This window comes from Ctenocephalides felis, unplaced genomic scaffold (assembly GCF_003426905.1).
Source record: "Ctenocephalides felis isolate EL2017-DRISC unplaced genomic scaffold, ASM342690v1 CF-g0.4_SCAFFOLD_03571, whole genome shotgun sequence".
Lineage (NCBI taxonomy): Eukaryota > Metazoa > Arthropoda > Insecta > Siphonaptera > Pulicidae > Ctenocephalides > Ctenocephalides felis.
Genome location: NW_020539725.1, coordinates 53,269,920 through 53,286,268, shown reverse-complemented (window position 1 = coordinate 53,286,268; position 16,349 = coordinate 53,269,920). Strand labels below are relative to the sequence as shown.

At 27.5% G+C, this 16,349-nt stretch overlaps 1 protein-coding gene and 1 non-coding gene across 2 annotated transcripts in view; both read right to left on the bottom strand.

The window, feature by feature from the left end:
* Positions 1 to 4,740: 4,740 nt before the first annotated feature.
* Positions 4,741 to 16,349, bottom strand: part of LOC113386253 (anoctamin-10-like) — a 12,754-nt gene continuing 1,145 nt past the window's right edge. Inside the window, exons 2-11 of the mRNA XM_026624044.1 lie at positions 15,839 to 16,005; positions 15,427 to 15,602; positions 14,889 to 15,018; positions 10,666 to 10,896; positions 10,235 to 10,455; positions 10,037 to 10,169; positions 8,391 to 8,602; positions 7,866 to 7,934; positions 6,298 to 6,483; positions 4,741 to 4,850 (exon numbers count right to left, since the gene is read on the bottom strand). Of these exons, the coding sequence (XP_026479829.1) occupies positions 4,761 to 4,850; positions 6,298 to 6,483; positions 7,866 to 7,934; positions 8,391 to 8,602; positions 10,037 to 10,169; positions 10,235 to 10,455; positions 10,666 to 10,896; positions 14,889 to 15,018; positions 15,427 to 15,602; positions 15,839 to 16,005 (1,615 nt within the window). The 3' untranslated portion in view covers positions 4,741 to 4,760. The remainder of the gene's footprint in view (positions 4,851 to 6,297; positions 6,484 to 7,865; positions 7,935 to 8,390; positions 8,603 to 10,036; positions 10,170 to 10,234; positions 10,456 to 10,665; positions 10,897 to 14,888; positions 15,019 to 15,426; positions 15,603 to 15,838; positions 16,006 to 16,349) is intronic.
* LOC113387191 lies at positions 12,733 to 12,945 on the bottom strand. The gene has a single exon (XR_003368140.1). It is a non-coding gene; the product is annotated as a small nucleolar RNA U3 (small nucleolar RNA).

Genomic DNA, 16,349 nt, shown 5'->3' with positions numbered 1-16,349 from the left:
TTAATAAATTCTGGTAGAACACATTACTTTAGTAAAGCAGTTATTTCAAAATTACTGGGCAAAACCAAAATGGGGTCCTCAGAAAATCATCAGATTTTTACCATTTGTATTTAATAATTATATTATAATTAATATTGATTTATATCATAATTATAATATATTAATTATATTTTAATAATGTATCATATTATAATCATATATCTTAATATTACAAAAGTATATCACTATTTCTCCGAATTTTTACGTTTTGTATCAAAATCTAAATTGTATTATCAAAATGCTTATTAATTATATATTATAAACTTCTGAAGTGAATATTGATATTTTACATAATTCAATGGTTCTATGATGTGAAAAATTTCATTTAAAGCCAATATAACTTATTCTTTTTGTAAATTAGGTCTGTTATACTGATATTCATATATATTTTTAATTTACTTATAAAATTTACTTAAATTTCAATGCATATATTTAATTATCCACGTTACATCAAATACTCTGTGACATTAAAAATTAAAAATTCACCTTTAAAATAATTTCTAGTATATATTAATATAATATAATTATATATTATTTTTTCTGAATTTTTGGTTTTGTTTCAAAATCTGAGTGTTTAACATACAATTTTTTATTAATTTTGTATTATAAACTTGTGAAGTAAATATTGTTATTTAACATAAGGTTCCAAGATGTGAAAAATATCTCTTTTTTGTAAAAAAAAAATTAAGTCCGTATCAGTATTTAAATATATGTATGAATGTATAAATTACTTATAAAATTCACTCAAATTTGTCAATTTTAATGCTAATAATTAATTATACACGTAATGTTCTGTACATTATATACATCAAATATTCTGTAAAATTAAAAACTCTAAATTTACTGTTAAATTAATTTTTAGTATATATAAAATTCATAATTATTAATTTTTTTATGATCCCATTTTTTTATTTTTTATAATCTTATTTTTTCTAACTTATTTTTTATATTTCCAATTTTTAAAATCATATCTTTTTTCAAAAAAATTCAATTTCTCAACCATTATAAATATTTTCAAATTTTACAAAAATTTGGCAACTTAAAATTTCCAAAATTATCAAAAAAAAGTTTCATAAGAAAATGTACATACCTCCTACAATATAATTCTAGTTTGAGTTAAGAGTTTCTGCAAATTGCCTGAAAGTCTATTAAAATAATACTAATACCGCTAATATAGTATATAGCATATTCTTTTATAGTTCTTAATACTTTTATAATATTTATAAAATGTTATAAAAGTTAATCCACGATCAGAAATATTTAATTCAGATTCTACCGCTAAGAGACCTTGAGTAAATAACGCACAGTGTCTTACAAAATCAAAGGTCAAAATACTTACTATTGTTAGATATGATCAATTTCACACTTGAATCATTTTTAAAAATTCAAGTTATGTTATATGTTATGCTCCTAGCAGTAGCATTAATAACAGAAATAAAAGTGGTATAAACTTGTTTTTTCTTGATACTGCAGTTAAAAATTAAAAAAAAACTGTAATACCAACTTTGAGTTAAATCTATATTTTTATACTATACCATATTTTTTAGTCAACAATAAATAAGAAAACCCATAATTTGAATGAGATCTATTGCATTATATTATTTATTAAATCATCAGTATCATAGACAATAAGTTAAACATTCGTGCTCCATTATAACTCAAATGAAAGTGATTGTTCCGCCCAGATTTTACTTATATTTTCAGCTCATCATCAATAGGTTGATCATTGGCAGTATCATCATTTCCTTCTAAGCAGCAGGAGTGGCAGCATTCTTTGGGATCGACTGATCCGCCTTGGAGATCTTGATTGCCAATTGGTGCACTGTGGACCATCAAAGCTCCCTATGATGAAGAATAATCGATCAATAATTAGGCTCTATCAATTAATTTACTTTAATTTAATTCAATTAAAGATATATTGCCAAACCATAGTAGTTGTAATAGAGTTATGTAAGATCTCATCGACCCAAAGAGAATAATTAAATTATAATAAATTTTAATAGTAAACAAAATCTTTGCATTATTAGTAAGTAAGTAACAAACCGTTTTCAGAAAGATATAATTTGCAGAAAATAATTAATGTAATTTGTTCCCTTCAGACATAATTATTTAACACAATTGCATTTTTAAATTGAATACTCTTTCTTCTCTGCTATTTTTAAATGAGAATATGGTTAATTGCCTACCTAAATAAAAATATAATATTAAAATTAATCATAATCATAACTAGTTAATATATAGAATCTCATGACTAGTTGATGATTCCAAACAAAATTAGAAAATAAGGTTACTTTATCAATTATTAATAAAACACGAAGAAAGGATTTCTTCATAATAGGTGATAGTTTGAGAAAAAGTGGAAAAATTAGGATATTCAGCAAATAAAATTAAAAGATTGATGAGGACATCTTGATCATTGGTGATAATTTGAGAGTTAATTGAGCAATATGGATATTTTACCAATCAATGATAAATGATTGATGAGAACTTCTTGATAATAGACGAAATAAAACAAAAAGGTGCTAAAAAATCGACGAGGATGTCTTGATCATTTCTGATCATTTGGAAGCAAACCGATATGAGGATTCTATCAATTAGGACTTTATCAGTTAGTGTGGAAATATAGATCAAAACTTTTTGGTAAGTTGTGATAATTTGAGATGAAGTTGAAAAATAAATATACTCCAACAAATAGTGTTAAATGATTGATGAGGGCTTTTTGATTGGTGATGATTTGAGAACAAATTGAATAATAAAGATACTTTACCAATTAATGTAGTAGGATGGATAAGGACTTCTTGCTAATTGGTAATTAGGAAATTAGGATACTTTGTCAATTATTGTTAAAAGATGCACTAGGATTTCTTGATATTGGTGATGTGACATTATCAATTAGTGTTAATAATTGATATTAACTACCATTCACAATAGTCAACTTCTACTTACCAATAAGATAGTAAAAAAGAACAGAACAAATGACAGCTTCATATTTGCTTTACTTGATTTGGTATTAGCTTTAAATTATATTTGAACTGATGCCTACAGCACACTAATTAAATTCGATCATGTTCTTAGGCCTTTTATACCGATATGAATATTTAGTGACGCCGATGAAGAAAATCTTGGGCAATGTTGATATTTGATAACGATCATTATTTCTAAACAACATTTGAAAATAAATTTCTTGATAACATTCCACATGTGATATAATTATATTTCGTTATCAATAATTTTCGTTATAGATGAATTATTTTGTTTTTTGTTTATAGTTAGTCCTAAGGTAATTAATATTTGTTTTTTTAACTAGAGAAATACTTTCAAAACAGCGGGCCAATATGAAGGTATATATATCAAATCGGATTTGAAATTGGCAATAGTACAAATCAGTGCTTCAATTGAGAAATTGAAGATTGAATAATTAAAACACTCTTATAATTTAAAATTTTTAACTGTTCAAATACTAATTTTGTAACAAGATGAAACTTATTGTGTATCTTGCAGTCGTCGGACTTGTATTGGTAAGTTATTAAAAAAAATAGTTATAAAAATATTCGTCTTGAAATGGATTTTTATTAATCTAATCTTAATCTTTAAAGTATTAATTGAAATTTTATATATTTTAAAAATTAAAATTTGTAATACGAATACTGGGAACAGAATTATCTACAGAAATTTTTGAAAATGTGTAATACAAAATATTTGCAATTTTATTAAATATGGTTATTTTGAACAATTTCATACGAGGTTTTAATATTTTTTCAATTATAATACAATTGTTTTCCATGTCGATTTGAAGAAATACCATACAATATAAAAGCAATATTTTGAAAAAAATATAAAAATTTACTATGGCTTAATAATATAATATATTATATTTATAAGTATATATATATATATATATATATATAATGGTTTTGAAATTACATTTGTAATTAATAATGTACCTAATGTACATATTGATTTGCAAAATAAAATATATGCTTTTCACAATTATTTCATCGTTTAACAGCAAAAAGGATAATTTTTAATGCCCTTTGTTTGGAACTACAAAATTAATTTAATCTTGTAGGTTTTGTAAAACATTCTGAAAATATCCATCCTTAATTATTAGAATTTATTCTTATTGCCCCTGGTAATAAAAAATTAATATCAATATTCATACCGTTTTTATCTAGAATGTCCTGTGTGTGCAAAGTGCACCTATTTTGTCAGAAAATGAGCCCAAGGATTTGCAAATTGATCCAAAAGAATGCTGCCACTCCTGCTGTTTGGACCAACCTGACGATAGTGCAAATCCAGTTGTCGACGAAATCAACATAAAACCAAAGATATAAATTTAAAAATTTCTGGTTAGGGATCGTTCAAGTATTACGTAAGCAGATTTATTACAATTATTTACGCCTCCCTCCCATTTGTCAGCAAAATTAAGCAAATTTCTTACCCAAAATATGCAAATCAATAACCCCCCCGCCCCCCTATAGTGCTTACGTAATACTTGAACGGCCCCTTAATATAAAATGTAGATTTGCTGCAATATTTCAAAATTTCCATTAGATATATGAAATATTTATGTACTTGAAAATGATCCATTATTATAGTGTTTGTGTATTGTAAATTAATAAAACGATTATCAACATTAACAACAATTTTATATTTTATGACAAAATAATTTAACTTCATAAATAAATAACAACAATTGTTCTACATACTCTACAAATACTTTATTGAAAGTCATTTTTGTGCTTTTGACCTGGTCTGCCATGTACAGTCTTGAAACGTCGCGTTAAAATTCTTTGCGATTTCTGACGTCTCTGTAATAATTGAGGATCCAGTTTGAAATTCTCTAATTTGCATTTATGCATCATTTATCATTATGATATTATTAATTTTCAGTTATACAATAAATTTTAGCATGTGCGTGTTTTGATATTCACACAAGTTTTTGATCGTGATCCAGCGTTTTAACTGATATAACAAAGAAAATGTTAGTAATGTAACAAAAGTCTGCAAAGTGCAAATTTAATCGTTTTTACACTTGGATATTTTTATGAAAAAAAACCTTTTAAGAAATACATAGAAATATTAATTATATTCTTTTGCAACCCTTTGACTTATTACTCCTTTATATATAAAACAACATTTATTTCTTGAATCTATTAGTTGCTGTTATCTTTTATAGTGATAGCAAAGAAATCAAAAATGAGATTTTTATATATCTTTACGTTTCGAAGGTTTCTGAACATTTTGGGTACCTTAGAAAAAATCGATGTATGTGTGTTTGTGTGTGTGTGCGGATACAAAATTTTGTCGACGATTTTGAGAACACGATCAACTTGTTTAAATGATTCAAAAAAAATTTTACTTGTATTGACAAAAATGAAGAACTGAAGAAATTTTAAACAGAATTTATTTTACCTTTAAAATCTCTATAACATATCTTATAATTAGATGTGCATATGTCTAACGATTATTTTTGATCATCAAATAGAATTTTTTGTTACTTTTTCATTAGATCTCCAAAACTCCTAAACCTACCTTTCAAAAAATTTAATCAGTTCTTCATAGTAAAATGTTTTCTTCGTAATTTCAAGCACTGAAATACCATTTTTGGCACTTTTGCCCCGTATCTTCAAAACTGCTAGACCTGCCTTGGCCAAAAACTAATCAGCACGTCTTCTCATCCATATGAATCGAATGTTTTTTGAATAATTCAAATCGGTTAATCCGTGTTCTCGAAATCGTCAACGAGAAATTGTATTCGCACGTACATACACACATACATACATACATATACACACATACTTTTACACTATTTTTTTCTAATATGTGCAGAAATGTTTAGAGGAATTATAAAGATGTATGAAATTGGTCAATTTCGATTTTTTGCGATTAGGGGGCGTCCATTAATCACGTTATCCATTTTTGGATAGGAAGTAATATTTTAAATTACCCTCTTCCCCCACCAAACAACACGTGTATTTTTAGTTACGAGAAAAAATTGTAATATTTTTTTTTTTGAAAATGTTTGTTTTTTTTAAATTCAGGCAAAAAATCTTACAAATCCGCTTCCTCTTCCACGTGATATTTAGTGATTTTTTGCCAACACCCCCCCCCTTCCCCTAAAAACCTCACGTGATTAATGGACGCCCCCTTACAATATCTAAAGAAATAATATACAATAACCCTAAGAAAAGTTAATAATCAAGTATTGTCTCATTTTTGAAAAATAACCATTACAATTAATTGTTTTCATACTACCTCATTTTTTAGTGCTCTTTGGGATTCGTACTGTCGTTTTGCCAACGCCACTCGCACCCACTCTGGTTTGTCAGGAATGGCTCGGTGCAAAATGTGTTTGATTCCCAGTAAACAGTGCTCCAAGCCCACGAAAAATAACAACCATTCGACTGGACTCATATTTAGACCTGTGCGAATACGTGCCATCTGTAGAACAATAAAGACGATAAGAATGACTTTTATTAAACAACATTTCTGTTTATCGCACCCGAACAGTAAAAGTGGGTGTAACTTCATTATCGGAAATATGTAGAACATGAATTTGTTAATGCAATAATCTATTAATTGATGTTGATTTTAATTTTCCTTAATTTATCTATCTTTCAGAATCTTACAAACCGTAAGCACAACAGATGATGTAATTGGATGCAGTATATTCTGTGAGTAAATGTAGATACTTTTGAGGAAGGCGTATTCACCCATGTCCATATATTTAAACAATCCCTTAAAAATTCTGAACACTCGTATTTGTGATTTTTAATTTTTAATTCATATTAGGTCCTGGTACGCGTCCTGCTTTAAAAATCACGAGTAGCGGGTTCAAATCTGCATTTTGGACAGCCTGATATCACGTAGTAGTGATATTCACTTTTACTTAAAAATATAGATCCTAATATGTTACCACGTGAAAATAGCTCGTTCCGGCTATGTGTATTGATGTTATATCTTAAAATATAGAACGATCATTGGGTTGTCTTGTAATAAAAAAATTCGATATATAATTAAGTCAAATAGATGGGACAACCTATGGGTTGCCTTCTAGAAAGTGACGTATTTGAAAAAAAGCAACTTATAGAGCTATATAAAAAATCTCTTTTATCTGATTTTATATGCTGTTCAAAAACAGTGAAAAAATATCTGTGACCTCATTTTGTTGACATAAAACAGTAACATAAAATTCAGCAAAATCCTGAAATACGTTTAAAATGATTTTATGTATAATATCTGAAAACAAATTCAGACAATTTTAAATGTGACATTTTATCCCAAAATCCGTACGATTTGTAAAAGAATGAACCAATTGTATCAATAACTCTTGGGTATTGATTGTAACAATTTTTTTATGTGTGCATTTATATTATATTTATTTTCACACAAGCGCCATAAAATTTTATTATTATTATGTAAACCTGTAGTGTTACCTTGATATTGGCGCTAATGTTATCACTATCGATATCAGATCATAGTTATTTTTAACCGTGATATCAATATCTATACATAACATTACCTATATCAATTATATTATTATTATTATTAATTAATTATTATTTATATTCTTTGTAATAGATATCATTGTTCTATATTCTCTATTCTTTGTAATAGATATTATTATGTAATATTCTCTATTTTATGTAATAGATAAAGCTTTTGCTATAGTCATAGATAAACAATTTTAAATATGACTACAGTCTAGTACTAATGAGTGTATAGAAGTTTCACTTTTCAAATTTGTTTAGCAACAATAAAATGCTTTATTGAATTTACATACTCATTTTTCTTAAAATTACTCACAATTCGCTGAAACATACCTGTGGTGAAATACAAAGAAGCCCACAATTTGTTACAATAGAAATAGCACCTAAAGCCTCAAACGCCACCTGTAAAAAATGAGTTTTTGTTATAAAAAATAATTTTATTTTACACATGAATTTGAAATATTTATATATATATATATATATATATATATATATATATATAATATTCCAATTAAACGTTGTGAGCCACCGTTTCATATGCTTTTGTGGTTTGTACAAAAATAGATGCTGCATTAGATACATCTACTTATTTAGAAAGCAATTTGAAAATACGATGACATCATGAAACAGAGAAGTCATAATAATATGTATTGACGCTCGGTTTGTATGGATACTGTCATTAGCCATTTATGTATATAAAGAAAAATATATTTATGAACTCATTGTATTCTATACCGTATATTACTATTACGTATGTGTAATATATTGTACAATATATATTAATATATATTGTATTATTTCATGATTTCAAATTTCTACTATCCTATTGTTAACTACAATTATTATTTCTTTTATCACCTGCCATGCACCAATGTCTTTAACTCTTTTTGCCATCGGTCTTCTGAACACTGTGCAAAGTTTGAAGGCATCTGCCCTAATTTCGAGCACATTATTGACGACTGCCCAGAAGGCGGCCAAAGGATATGCGGAGGAAAATAGTACAACGTAACCAAATTGGACGAACAATTCTAAGTAATCATCATATGTTCCTGTGTAATCATCCATTTCCCCTATAACAAAATACATATTCGTTAAATCAACAGCATGATATATCACTAGATAATTTTTTGTATTATGTAAATTTCAATCTGAGGTCAAGTATAATAATATTGTCAAGGGGGTATTCTAGTGTAGAGCGATGAATTTTAGGACATTTTTAAAGTGTCGTAAAAGAAAGCAATAAATGTTTTTACTATCCATTTTTTTACCACTTGTTTATTAATATTATTAAAATACAAAACAAAAGTTAAAAAGAAAAAAAGTTGAGAATTGTAAAAACTGGCGGCTGATGAAGTGGGTGGTCTCAAAAAATTGGTACCTCAGTCTTGACATTATTTCAGCCCTCCTAGCTATCGGAAATGCAAAAAATAAAAGTATTATTAATCTACAATGATGTCGCAATCGCCCGAACTAGCGATGAGTAAAAAGAATTTTTTTTACAAATTAACGACTGTATGAAAAAAATGTTATTTTTACTGTTTTTTGAATTTCTCGAATTTTTTAAAAATAGTAAAAATTGGAATTTGGGGATAATCCATGTTTGGGCTATAAATAGGTCTATAAACAAGACTCTCTGAACATTTTAATTGAATCGGTCGATTAAAACTTGAGAAATCGTGTCAACAGTACTGAAAAAGTCTGTTCTGAGAAAAACGCATTTAAAGTTTTGCGTGAAGCCAAACCAGTATGGAGACACCGAGTCAGTAAAATGCCTGTATCTCCGAAAATAATTCAAATTTTCAAAAACCTTCTCGTACCCATATTCTTAGATAGTTAAACTTTGAAAATATGAAATAAAAAAATATGTTTTTTTCAATTTCTACACTAGAATACTCCCTCTTAAGGACTCTGCAATTTTGCAAAATGTTACTATTAGTAAAAGTGTCAATTGTAAACTTTATTGTAATTCAAATTGTAGTTTAATTGTGTTGGTTATATGTGAGAATATTGAAAAATATCGAATGGCGATAACCTGAAAAGCATTTATCATATTTACTTTAAAGAGTTCTTATCTTATCATATATGTATAATAGTAAACTTAAATAGATTTACAACGAACCCAGTAAAAAATTCGACCGATATAGTGTTAACAAAATTCCAAACATAAAAATTTGAAAATCAGTTTAATTTTATTTTTGTTCCAAAACATATTTTCATAATTGTAATTAGACCGTCGGGTCGCCTTCTAATGGAGTTTAGAAGTAAATGAGAACAATCATTGGACTGCTAAATTACTATGGCCTAATGTTATTATAATAACATTTGTAAAAATAATAAATTTACAAATAGGCATCGTTCATAACAGTTTGTAAAACTAAAAAAATAAGTATTATAAATTGTGTAGTATTTTGAGATAGCTTACTTAAAAGAAAAAAAATTGTTATCCGATGCCATAGTTTAGAATATGTTAAACTATAGTTCTCAAAACTACTTTTATACTATACCTTCTTCGTTTGCCTGTTGCACAACTGGATCATCACTTTGCAATTCTTCCACACCTGGTAATAATGGTATAATTTCCTCTTTTGTTTTCAAAGATACGTATTTACTTGCTTGCCAGTTTATAAGATCCGATATCTGTAAGAGTGACATTGAAATTACCAAAAGTCCAATTTTTTTTAGATTAACCTATTATTTATTACCTTATGATGGCACCATCTAAACGTGAGCGGTAAAGCAGCTTCTTCCAAGTGACTGAACGCCTGCAGAATAATTAACATGGTAGCTAATTGCTGTCGAAGCAAATCCAAATCTCTCAACCAGAACGCGATGTAGAACAAAGACATAAAATTGTTGATGAACTCAAACAGCATCAATTTTAATACTCGGTGTCGATCGAACTGGGACTGAGTCCTGTGATTTTCTTAATAAATAAATTCTAAATTTTGTAAGCAATTTTTATAAAAAAGGTAAAAAATGTAGTTTAATTGTTAAGAGTTGTAATGATACCATAAATATGTTAAAGACTGAAAAATTCTAATTATAACAATATTATTTTTTATCAAATTCAACAATAAGAGTCATAATATCTACAAATAAGTGAAGATTTTTATTAGCATTTATTATGGATTACCCCATTCTGTAAGTTGAGTCGCAATCTTCCTGTAGTACAAATTGCTGATGTAAACAATTCCTGTATAAACAATACCGGGTAGTAAAATAACATAAGCACCAAAACCAGTAGAATCCGTCTGTTGGGTTCTTAATGTATCTTCAAACCAGAAGGACAGCAACATTACCCAGAAAGCACCAAGAAGACAGAGTATCACGATAGGCAAGGAAACACAATATAACTGGAAAAAAATCAAAAGTTGATCATTCGGTAATCAGTAATTTTTATTTCTGGTTCGCTTTTAGTCATTATAAATACTAAATGTTGTTGGTATTGAACAACAGATTGTAATTTAATCTTGAGAAATAAAAAAATATACTAACAATTTAATCAGATTTATATAATTGACAAGTTTCATGAATTTTTTGTAAGTGGAAATCTGTCTTAAGGCAATTAAGGCATCGTGCCTTAAGGGAAATTGCAGGAACTTCCCGTACCAAAAATTATTTTTTAAAAAACGATTAACATTTTTGGAAAAATTTTACTTCGAAAAAATTTGATTTTTGAGAAACTATAAATTTGAGAAAAAATTATTTTTTTTCGAAAAAAAATTTTTTTTTTTGAAAACAAATTTTTTTTGAAAAGAAAAATGTTTTCATTTTGACATATTTTGGAAATTCTGAACTTTTTTTCAAAGCGATCGTACTGCTTGAACTGCATAGAGACGAAATGTCAAAGCGCGCAAGTGCCGCGCCGCCGTCTAACGCATAAGCATTGGTACGGAACCCATAGAAATGTGAAAAAAATTATACTTATTGTTAAAATCTCTATAAAATATCTGATAATTTGATGTGCATATGTCCAATAATCATTTTTGATCGCCAAATGGCATTTTTTTTACTTTTTTCATTAGATCTCCGAAACCGCTAGACCTTCATGAAAATTTGATCAATTCTTCATCTTGTCAATACAAGTGATATGTTTTTTGAATTATTCAAATCGGACGCTTACTATAACTTGCCCTACAGGAAGTTAATAAAAGTAATGCAAGTGGTTGATGCTTCATTTATGCAAATAAATGAAATTAAAAATAAATTTTCATTAAAGAAATAAACAACTTGATCATTATGCAAAAATAATTAAACTTAAATTGGAGTATATATATATATATATATATATATATATATATATATATTTATTATTTAGTTTTATCAAATTACTTTTAAAATACTAAAATGGGTGTAGTCTGTTCTTAAGTACTAAAATTATTACAAATACACACAGCTTTTACCATTTTTATTTATTATATTTATTTGGTTCTGTGTTTAAATAACTAAATATATCAAGAAAATATGTGGTTAGTAAATTAGGTTTTTCGATTTATATTTTTCTGATTTAATACTTTATGTATTTCTCTGAAAATCTACAAAATGCAGTTTGCAGGTATAGGATTGCTTTACTTAGACATTTCACTTACATTAAATTATAATATGTTATTATACATGTAACAATTTAACGGATTTTAGTTAATATGTCAAATTATTTGAGAAACACTCAAATTTACTACAAAAAACATATAATGCTATATATGTTTTCATGTGTGTTGATATTCGGCGACAATTGGCCAAGAGCCAAAGGATTTTTTTTGCCATTGTATACATAATACAATATATCGAATTTTAATACTTCATATATCAAATTATTTGAGATACACAAATTTCATAAAGAAAACTATATATAATTGGTCAAGAGCCAATCGGCGGTCAAAAATTATCTGTAGTTTGAATAAACCGATATGAATGGGTATCAAAAACTTTCAAGAAATTACAAAGTTTTCAAAATTCAAAAGTTTAACCATTTTTTTTTCAAAATGCTAAAAACATTCAAAATTCTCAAAAAATCTACTATTTTGAATTATTATATTACAAGAAATTGCCCACTTGATTGATATTTTAAATAATATCAATATACGAAATATTGAAATAATATAAAATAAATTATAAAATATAAAAAAAACTTTAACAACCACTATTCTATAATATATTTACGAAAGAAAATTAAAAATGTATAAAATGTTTTATAAAAATGACCTCTCAGAAAGCGTCACACCCATAACCAAAATCCACTAGGGACTTTGGCGAACGGTCATCGATGACGATCAAACTCCAAATGAAGTTCGAACGCCTTTCTCACGCTCAGGGTACGACGCTACGACTCATCGTCGAGGTCGCATCAACTCCACGTTTGAGTGAAGAGATTGTGAAGACACACTACAGAAATGATCCTGTGAAGTATGATCTTGCCGAACGGAGGCAACAGAAGGTGCCTAACAAAATCTGCTCAGTATTGCGCGGCGATCGATGTGATATCACGTACCGTACCACGTTAGTGGTATCTGTGAGCCAGTCTTGAAAGCACGGGAAGCGCGACCAGAGTTTCTCAAATGAATGTTTCTCAAACTTTTTAATGTGACTATATATTTTGTAAACATTTATTTACATGATTAAATATGTGATTAATTTAATTTTAGCAAATTACAGTAGAACTCCAATTATCGAACTCCAATCATCCGAACTCCAAATATTTCCGAACTCCGACTATCCGAATCGCCGACTATCCGAATCACTTTCAGAAAAAAATTGTCCAAAAAAAGTCTCAGTGCGCTATTATTCTTTCACCAGCAAAGCCAGTGTAGGCACATTGTTTGTTTTGATTTGACGGAGATGTTTACAAAACAATGATTTTTTTTCTAAACTGGTACATAAGTACATTTATTATATTTAAAACATGTGAAAATGTCATGTTTCTTTTATTTAATTCAATAAAAAAATAGTGCAATATCAAAACGTAACTTTTTTCTCTCCAATGGCAATTTAAAAAAAAAAAACTCCGAATATTTGATTATCCGAATCCGTTCCGGATTCGGATAATTGGAGTTCTACTGTATTGGAACTTTCCGTTCCGTAATTTTAAAGTTGTAAAAGATTTACTGAGATTTAAAAGATTTTTGAAAATTTAGAAATTTGAAAAAAAATTGCCCTGCTTTGAAAATCTTGATTTTATTTTTTTCTATTTTTTTTTCTAAATTCAATTTTTTTCAAAGCAATCGCGCTCGTATCTGTTTTAATAGACAAAAATATTAATGCCCCTAGGCGCCGCATTGCAGCCTTATAGATTTCGTACTTATGTTGAAATTTTATTAGTAGTCCAGTCATTATAGTAAGTTCACCTCGGAATTCGAGATACCCAGCTGTAAGTCTGTAAATACTTGTATATTGACACTAAAAGTGTCAATATACAAGGTGTTCACCCTACAAATGGTAGGGTGTACCTACCATATGTAGGTTTTTGAGACAACTTACGTACTCCTTACCATATGGACAACTTCTTAGTGTCAATATACAAGTATTTACAGCCTTACAACTACTCAAATTCCGAGATTCTTACCTAATTTAAGCGTAAATGACTGGACTATAATATCAGATAATTTGGTGGGCATATGCCTAATGATTATTTTTGACCCCCAAATGCCATTTTTTTTAGTTTTTCACTTGATCTCCGAAATCGCTCAACCCGTCTTTCAAAAATTTATTCAGATTTTAATTTTATTAATGCAAATAAATAACCATTTTTTGTCATTTTTTACCCGTATCTTCGAAACGGCTGGGCCGCCTTGACCAAAAACGTTAGCACATCTCTTTATCAATAGGAGTTGAATGTTTTTTTATTCTAATCGGTTCATAAGCGTAACATGTATGACACAATTTCAAGTGTTTGATTTGATTATAATTCAGAAGATTATCGATAAAAAAAGCATACAAAAAAATAAACCTAAAAATACCATGCGTGAGTAGAACTATTCGACCGAAATATAATTTTGTTTTCTGTTCTTATTAATAATGTAAGGTTTCTGGATATGAGATAACTTACTCATTCTTTTTATGTGTATATTTATACTATTTGAAACATGTATATGCATATTTATTTTACTACATCATCAACCTCTAAGTAAATCAATATAGACAATGTAACTTTAATTTTTCCTCTGTACATTTTTATAAGATATGAAATAAAAAGATCAAAGGACTAAATATCAATTCAATTCTAAAATTATTTTATGTATAAGTATGCAAATGAATTTAAATACCAAAATAAATAGTAACACTAGATATTTTGTTATTTGTCATGTAAAAGTTAATTAATAAATATAATATTACCTTAATATTAGTTTCCATCTAGGGTACTGTGGCTGAACTTTCCACTAACAGCATCTATTCCCATTGTTCCATGATAGTTCGGACGTGGTTCATCAAGGCTTGTCATATTAATTGTGCCCCAGTCAAAAGCCAGCTCACTACATCTTCTTTTCCATAACTAAGATGTCAGAAATACATATCAATTAATTACAAATAATAATAAGAAATAAATAAATCCAAATTGTTCTTAATTTATCTATGCCTATTAGCTAAGTCTCGACTTATGATTTATATTTGCTCAACTATTTTGTTCTTATGAGTAATCACACCATGAAAAATTAAAATAAAGTAAGTGGTAAAAAATTTAACGATGATATCGTTCATTTTATCAACAAAACAATTGGTGTTATTAGTCTTTAAAAAATAAATATAGGTAATATAAATGATAAACTTCTGGCATATTACAATAAACTTTTATAGGTTTTCTTCTAGTTTTATTATATGTTTCAATTTGTTTAATTATTTCACAAGTATTATTTTTAAGTGTTTATTACATATTTTGTTAACTAAAAAATAATAAAAATACCTCTAAAAATACAGTGACCCAAATAACATTAAAAACGCAAAAGAATGCCAGGGTTTCTTGAGATACAATCAGCTGTAGAAATCCTAAAGTCATTGGTATTATTAAGGCGGTGGTGTAAAAGCCCAGAAAATTGAAATAAAGAGCAACAGCTTCTCCAAAATACTCTCTGATTTCGGCTAAAAAAGGATAAAAGTCATAATTATAGTTAGTAACATTGATTTATACGCGAAAAAAAATAAAAGTATGAATTATACTGATTGACTATAATAAATGAATAAAAATTGCGTCAGTATGAGTATTAAATAAGCCTGAAGATGTATGCAACTCTATTGCTCTAATTAATAATATTCCACATGTAAATCTATTAATCAAATACTATTCACCATAAATATCTATAATTAAAATAATTTACCAATTGGTGGCCTTTTCAATAATGCCCAATACCATTCTTTTCCAAGTTTCTTTAAATTTTCTTTATCATGTAATGGATGAATACGTTCTATTAATTCTAAGTTTTCTAACAATTGAATTATGGACTGTCCATGATATAGTTGTACTTCGGCGTATCCTGGCAATGACCTGAAATGATTACAAATAATAATAAGAAAAATAATATATTTAAATTTAATAAAACCAGAATATTAAAACTGCACGAATAAAAATCATTTAGACGATTATATAAATTGTTGAATTTCGAATAAATATAATTTGTATATATGTGAAAATTATAATTCCATATAAGTTTCCTAAATTTTCCTATTGTTATTGCATTGAGTTTAATTTTGGCAGCATATCAAACTGATATCATAGACCATTTATTTTTTTGATCATGATCCAAAGGAATGACAATGAATGCATGTTGATGCAATGTTAGTTTAGCTATTTCTAATTACAAGGTAGGTATTATTTTAAGATTTTGATTT